General features: G+C 41.9%; 1 protein-coding gene and 1 long non-coding RNA gene across 2 annotated transcripts; one reads left to right on the forward strand and one right to left on the reverse strand.

Moving 5' to 3' along the window:
• The first annotated feature begins 648 nt into the window (after positions 1–648).
• On the forward strand, positions 649–1,253 carry LOC119289184. The gene is made up of 2 exons (XR_005141449.1): positions 649–765; positions 876–1,253. It is a non-coding gene; the product is annotated as an uncharacterized LOC119289184 (long non-coding RNA).
• A 3,758-nt stretch (positions 1,254–5,011) lies between these two features.
• Positions 5,012–6,025, reverse strand: LOC119283683 (mitogen-activated protein kinase kinase 9-like). Its single transcript, XM_037563126.1, has one exon. It carries the CDS (start codon positions 6,023–6,025, stop codon positions 5,012–5,014), a length of 1,014 nt encoding a protein of 337 aa, XP_037419023.1.
• Between the last annotated feature and the right edge of the window lie 1,484 nt (positions 6,026–7,509).

A 7,509-nucleotide genomic window follows, 5' to 3' on the forward strand; every position in this document is an offset into this window, starting at 1 on the left:
AACAAAAATGTCCCCACACTAGAGCCAATCAATTCATCCAAAATCTTCTATTCCAAAAGACAAGTCTTTTATATATGTCATCTCAAGCACCGAATACAACGTCTCACATGTGAAGTATCTCTTTGTATCTAACTATAAATTGTCGTAACAATCTTCATTTGAGATCCTAAAGGGATTTTGCTGTTGTGTAATACTATACACTAGTAATTGTTTTCGCACAATGAAAGTTAATGTTAGGCAAGATATTAATTGTATTGCACGTTAATATTTGGCAAGATATAAATTGCATGTTAATATTATGTAGGATATAATTATTTAGTTAATGTTCACGTTGAGATTAGGTATTATTTTAACTAATTGAGGGTGTAAACATTTTAAACGCTAAATACCACAGCAACTTGGACCATTGGATAGATGCGGTTGACGGGTGGGATTTTTTTGATCTCCGTAACTCGCTCTTTTTATATTGATATAGATATGCATACACAATAATAAAATAAATGCATATCCATACATAAGAAGAGTCTAAATATACACTAAATGTGCATATTATTATTATTAATTAATGTGATGCCAAAAATGATATGACACAACTTCTATAAAAATAGTCAATCCGTTAGATTGACACAAATTGGATTAAAAGGAATACTTGGCAGCTGGAAGACACAACCCATATTCAACAGACCACTACTAACGTCTTTTGAACAAGGATGAGGGGTAGCCACATGATCATTGTTGGTCTTGTTCTTCTGGTGTTAGCCTCAGGTACCAGATGTAGTGATGTGTTCTATTTCAAATACAGTTTGATATGAATAACCTACCCAATGGTCTTTGATGTTTTGATCATTTTTTGCGTGGAACATTGTTATGTGAAGGTACGGCGACAGCAGCGACAACGGGCGGATCTCTAACTGGAATAAATTGCGTCGTCAAAACCCCTATGCCTTGTGATGAAATCAAGAGATGCGTCGATACCTGCAACTCCTTCTCTCCGGTGCATGGCAAACCTGAAATTAGTTGCGTTGACAAACAGTGTAAATGCACATTTTGTTGAAGTTTGACATGAATCTACAAGCAAGGCATATATTTCCTTGTTATCAGAGTAGTAGTAATAGTAATCATTGAGTGTGTATTGGCAATATTTGATACCAGCGGTGTTCTCAAAACAATAAATGGCATGAAGAAAATACAATTGTGTATGAAACATCATGTATAACCAAATCGGTAGCAGCGGGTTGTTGCTATCTTATCCATACGTGCGCACTCGTGACATACTGGCATACATGATCAGATATTTGTCTGTGTTGCTTTCAACAGGTCATACTCGGTCAGATCGTGACTAGTTCCCGTCACTATCCTGTGATTTCATTCCTTTTCAACCTTCTTCTCCAAATCATAATATATTTTTTCTTCCACAAATTATATCCGCTTCTTTTTTTTTACGAGAAAACTTCCGATCTATTCATCAACTGTCAAGGTAGTACAAAGAACACTAGAAGTAAAATTTACATTCAGGTCCATAGACCACCTAGCGACGACTACAAGCACTGGAGTGAGCCGAAGGCGCGTCACCATCATCGCCCCTCCCTCATCAGAGCCGGGCAAACATTGTTGTAGTAGACAGTCGGGAAGTCGTCGTGCTAAGACTCCATAGGACCAGCGCACCAGAACAGCAACCGCCGCCGATGAAGAGAAGCATATTCGCTTCTTATTCAAATCACTCTCAGATTATGAGATGGTAGATTGTGTTTGGTCACGAGGCTCTAAGGGATTATTTAATAGAATAGAATAAAACTCGTATCCAATTTGACAATAGGTTACTCTCGCCCCTCAGAGATTAGCGAGCACTTTTTAATTGAGCGACGTGGACGAATGTGACCTTGAAATTCAAAGGCAGCTAGGTATCTGTAATGCAATACGTAGTCAGGTCCCCTAGTTGCTAATTGGCATGCTATTGTTAATCAATTAGAACAAAAGCGAGAGGGATGAGAGCTCAGTCGATCCGTGCAAAAGTGGCCATGACGATCAAGCGATCAACATTATTAAGTATTAGAATTTGGTGGTTTGGTTAAATCGTGTTGTGCGACGTGTGTCATCAGGCGCCTCCATTGTTAGAACACAACACAGCACGCCATGGCGCATCCATCTGCACCATTTTGATTTTCTTTATCAACGCCTAACGTTCAGAAGCAGATCTATGATATCCTGCTTTCTGCTGACTGAAAAAGGCTACTGTTCCCAAAAGATAAACTCCCTATTTTTACCTAGGTCAAACCTTTTCGTAAACAATTTTTTTTTACTTTGATCAAGTTTATAGAAAAAAATATATTAACATCTACAATACCAAATTAACATTTTGTTTGAAGGAAAACACCAAATCAGTACTAATAGATTCATTATGAAATATGTATTGATAGTTCATTTATACGGTATAGAAAATATTGTTATTTTTGTCTATAATATTTGGTCAAACATAAGAAAATTGACTTGTGAAAAAGCTTAGGAGAACTATTTTGTCGGAAAGAGCATGTACTTCAAATTAAAAGTTCATCATTAATTTTAGAAAGCAGTTATGTGAATGGCTAAAGAGCTAACATTAACTCGCTTGTCCTTTTGAGAACCAACCACAATGTGCAGCACAAGTGATCTTATTATTAACATTTAGTCCACAAGAAGCGTAATTATAAACTCCCAGAGAAGATTAATTGTATTTGCTGTGGGGCCGTCTATTGGTACATCGCCATTTTTTTCAATCTTGATCCATTTTGGTCTAGTTGTTGGATTAAATCAAATGATTGTTCTTTTATGAATTGGATTCTGTTTTGACTAGATTGAACATGTTGATTACTTTTCATCGATGCCTATTTCAGTGAAGGAAGTTGTATGTGATGCCACACTTCGCTGATGGCAAAAGGTTGCTCCAAATAAAATTCAATGTCGGTTATACAAAGTGAAATGTAGAAGTCACCTAAAAAGGGAAATGCAAAGGAGTTTATTTTTATTCTAATTGTATTAAACAATTGTTCTTTTTTGTATTTAGACCCTTGGAATCACTAATTCCGGTAACAGTGGTTTTTCAGAGCACGCTACAAGTTATGTGGTAGTACACATTGTTTCATTGGTAGGAAATTATACTATGATATTAAAAACACAACAAACATTTGGGTTACTTCCTTTTTTGGTTTGACATCTAACTTCCGGGAAAGAGGATGCACGCCTTTTAAAACCAATTGGAAACATTGATGTTGTCAAATTAGAAAGGAAAAAGTCCAAAACAAAACCTTGATCTTGTAGGCGCTAGCGAAATCTTTGTTTGGACTAAGCTAGATCCCGACTAGATATGTTTTGGTGAGTGTTTTATACTACATTCTACAGTCTATTCTGGCTAGCGTATTTTTGGTGCTACAGTGCTCTCGAATGTATGTCCTTATTTTTGTAATGAAGAGTTTTAGTTTTAAACTGTATATTTTTGTTTTCTACTATAGTATTTCTCCACCATAATTTTATGGTTCTCTATGGTGTATGTTTATATGTTGTATTTGATGTTACTTGTTTGGAACAATTGTCCATTGTCTACAACACTTGTTGACGGTTGTCTGTACCATATTTGAACGATGCAGTTTTATTAGTTGTCTAATCCATCTGGCACACTTTTTCCTGGTTGTTCCATTTAATTGTTGACAACTTCTCATTGCATGTGCTAGCAGTTGTGTATCGCATATTTGTTCGCTACAATTTATTTTAGTTGTATGGTGCATTTTTATTAATTGTGTATAGTATACTTGTCCGATGCAAATGTATTAGTTGTATTGAGCATATTTAACAATTGTCTACTACATGGATGGTGTTGTGTTTTTATTAGTTTTCTTGTACATCCGTACAAATGTCTACCCCATTTGTTGACAAATGTCCACAAACTTCATTTTCATTGGTTGATGTTGGTCTACCAATCTTGAGTTGGTTTTTAACTCGTACTTATTTGTCCTTACACCGATCCACAAGAGTTAAGCTAACGTCCGCACCATTACTAGTATAAATTCTGAGAATACATAGTGAGGTATGAGTGACGAATGACATCTTGGATTCTTAATTATTTTTGAAACCACACAGCACAAGGCCTCAATCTTAGTAAAAGAGGTATACCCAGTTACATTATTGCGGGGATATTGCAGACATGGTAGCCTGGTCAACAACCCAGTTCAAAAAATCAGGCAGCAAACAAGAAAAGATAACAAGAAATAAAAAAATAATTTTATGGATTAAATCAAGAACAAAACATATTTCCTAAAAATGTATTTTCAAATCCAAGAGAAGATTGTATATTATTAATTTTCCATAAACATATGATGTAAATTTTCTTTCAGTTTTTGTTTTACTTTTAGTTTTGCTATCTACAAATTACTCCCTTAATAAAAAAATGTAGAATGTTTTTTTGTAGCCAACTACACAAAAAAGTCTTATATTTCGTTACAGAGGGAGTAGAATTTAATAATTTCATATTTTTCTAAGTTTACTAGAATGTTTACATTTATAATTTTTTTATGTTTTCCTTGTATTTTACGTTTATAATTTTCTAAGTTTTCTTATTTTCTTTTTTTGACTTCCCTCTGACTTTTTAGTTTTTTTACATGTTTCGTATTTTCATGAGTTCTCTTATTTGGTGATGTATTGTCCTTTATTTATTTTGTGCAAAACATGGGTTTCCGCTTGTGCTAAAAGACTGACACAGCTCTACCGGTCTGACTTGATCGAGGGTTTAACAGTCCCATATTGAAGTTTATGAAGTATTAGTCGATAGTTGAGGGACAAAAGGTAATTTACAGTGGTGTGGAATCAAAACATCACCAATGTCTGAACAAGTGACTAAGTACTCCTAGGTCATCACTAAGCTAACTAATGACGTGGTATGCCCTGCATCCTATGTAGTAGCACTCTACATGGCTAGCAAAACTGATCCTACATGTATGTGCATGGCTCTGCCGCCCAGCGGGATCACGTATGCATGCCGGCACTACAACGACGACGAGGCGTCGGCGACCAGCTTCCGGAGCGCGCGTTTCGACGCTGCCACGTCCCTCCCGGCCACGAACGGGTGAGCAAGCAGCTCCGCCACGGACGCCCTGTTGCGGTAGTCCTTTTGCAGGCACGCGGCGACGAACCCCCGGAGCTCCGGCGAGGCCGCGCCGTCGGGCAGCACAGGCGGCTCGCCGAAGCAGACGGCGCACATGAGCGCGGCCCAGGTCGGCTGCTGCCCGGCGGGGAGGAGCGGGTACCTGCCCATGAAGAGCTCAAGGAGCGTGACCCCCAGGCTCCACACGTCGGCGGCGTACGGGTCGTAGTGCCCCCCGTGCGCCTCCGGGTCGAAGCGCTCCGGGCTCATGTACGCGGAGGTGCCGGCGTACGACGTGCAGTGGTCGCCGGCGCGTGCGAGCACCCTGGCGATGCCGAAGTCCGCGACCTTCACCTCCCCGGCCGTGCTGGCGAGGAGGTTCGCCGGCTTGATGTCGAGGTGCACGATGCGGCGGGCATGGAGGTACGCCAGCCCCGACAGCGCCTGCGCCGCCACCTCCGCGAGCGCGGCCTCCGTGAACGCGCCGCGGCGGCTCCGGATGGAGTCGAGCGACCCGCCGTCCACCAGCTCGAGGAGTAGAGCGACGTCACCGGATGCCGCGGCGGGGAGCACGGAATGGCACCGGACGACGAATGGCGAGGCCGTGCGGCCGAGGACGTCGGCCTCGGCGGCCGCGGCGGGGTCGCCGTAGTGCTGGACCTTGAGCGCGTAGAGCGCGCACGTCTCCCGGTGGCGCACCTTGTAGACGGTGCCGCCGTTCCCGCGGCCCAGGACGGCGAGCTTGTCGAAGTCGGCGAGGCGGAACTGGCTGGACAGCGCCGACGGGGTGGAGGCCTTGGTGGCCGTCGGGTTGGGGCGCCGGGCGAGGACGCCGAGCTCCTGCGCGGCGGCGCGGGACGGGACGGGCAGCGCGAGGTGCAGCTGCGGAAGCCTCTTCTCCCTGATCAGAGCCATGTGTCTGTCACCACCGTAGGCTGATGATCACCACCGTAACGCTGAGCGATCTGAGCTGCTGCTGCTTTGCTTTGGGCTGTTGAAGCAGACTGGCAGCTCATTTATACGCGTGCTCTGCTCTGCTCGTGTGATTCTGAGGTCTGAATCCGTATCTATCTATGTCTCTCCTGCTTTCAGCAAAGAGATCATAGTCGACCAGATTGTGACTTGCAGGAGATTCTACCGTAGGAATGTTTGCTAGTAGAAAATACTACTAGAATAAAACCGCCTCAATCGCCCATCACTTTTTAATGGAGCGACATGGATGAATGTGACCTTGAAATTTCAAAGGCAGGCGCCTGTAATGCACTACGTAGCCATGTACTGTGGTGGGTGGTTAATTGGCATGCTACATGCTGATTAATTGGAACACGATAGCGAGAGGGACGAGAGCTCAGTCGATCCATGTCGATCAAAGGGATCGACACCCGCCAGCAAGGCCTACTTCTAATGGCAATGGGCTGCCAGTATTATTAAACTTGTGCAACGTGTGTCGTCAGGCGCCTCCATTGTTAGAACACAACACAGCACGCCATGATGCGTCCATCTGCGTCGTTTTGATTTTCTTTATTAACGCCTAATTCTGAGAACCAGCTGTATGTTATCCCGCATTCTGTTGACACAAAAGGGCTGCCTCAAATGAAAAGTTCAGCGCCAATAACCGAAATGCTAAGGAGTTCACATTTACTCTCGGATAAGCATGAAGGTGTCCCGATGGACGACGAGAAACATACGTCGACTTGGGTGTACACGATTAGAGTTATTTACTCAAAACCATCACACTCGAGGCTAAGGAAACAACTTGGTACTAGATTCAAGCCAAGGCACAAGAAAACCACATGCTGAGATTTCATCGGGAAAACAGCCAAACCAATTAGGAAAACAGCCAAACCGACAATCAAACAAACTCATGATCAAATACAACAAGATACTTAGTAAAGGGAATAATAAACCAGAGAATATAGATTACACTCAAATACCATATACAGGTCAAATATTAAGCAGCGGCTGAACAGCTAATCAAAAACCAAATTAACATTAAAAGGAAAAGCCAGAAAAATGCTCAATCCTAATTTGGATGGAGAACTGAACAAAATATCTTATAACTAGCTTTTTACACGAGAACGCCTAGAAAAGCTTCTAGATGAACAAAGCGAGACAAGGTCCGTGCTAAGCAGATATTGGCAAGAAATTGCTAGGCATAACATAAACTAATACCTATATATGGTTCAGCTAGGCACCATATATACAACACCATGAGAAGGTACAAACAATTACGGCTGTGAAAATATTAACCACTGTGACCTCCAAAGATTACAGGAAGAAACCTCCTCAAAACTAGTATGCAAATTTCATGCATCGCCATGTACAGGTTGAACCATATCACAAAAGGAAATGCAAACCACATATACTACTGATGGAATTTGAAGCTGCTGCAGTGCTGC

This window comes from Triticum dicoccoides, chromosome 4A (genome assembly GCF_002162155.2).
Source record: "Triticum dicoccoides isolate Atlit2015 ecotype Zavitan chromosome 4A, WEW_v2.0, whole genome shotgun sequence".
Classification (NCBI taxonomy): Eukaryota; Viridiplantae; Streptophyta; class Magnoliopsida; order Poales; family Poaceae; genus Triticum; species Triticum dicoccoides.

Bases quoted from the DNA above. Each gene is read 5' to 3' on its own strand.
- LOC119283683 (XM_037563126.1), bottom strand. From the start codon at position 6,025: ATGGCTCTGATCAGGGAGAAGAGGCTTCCGCAGCTGCACCTCGCGCTG.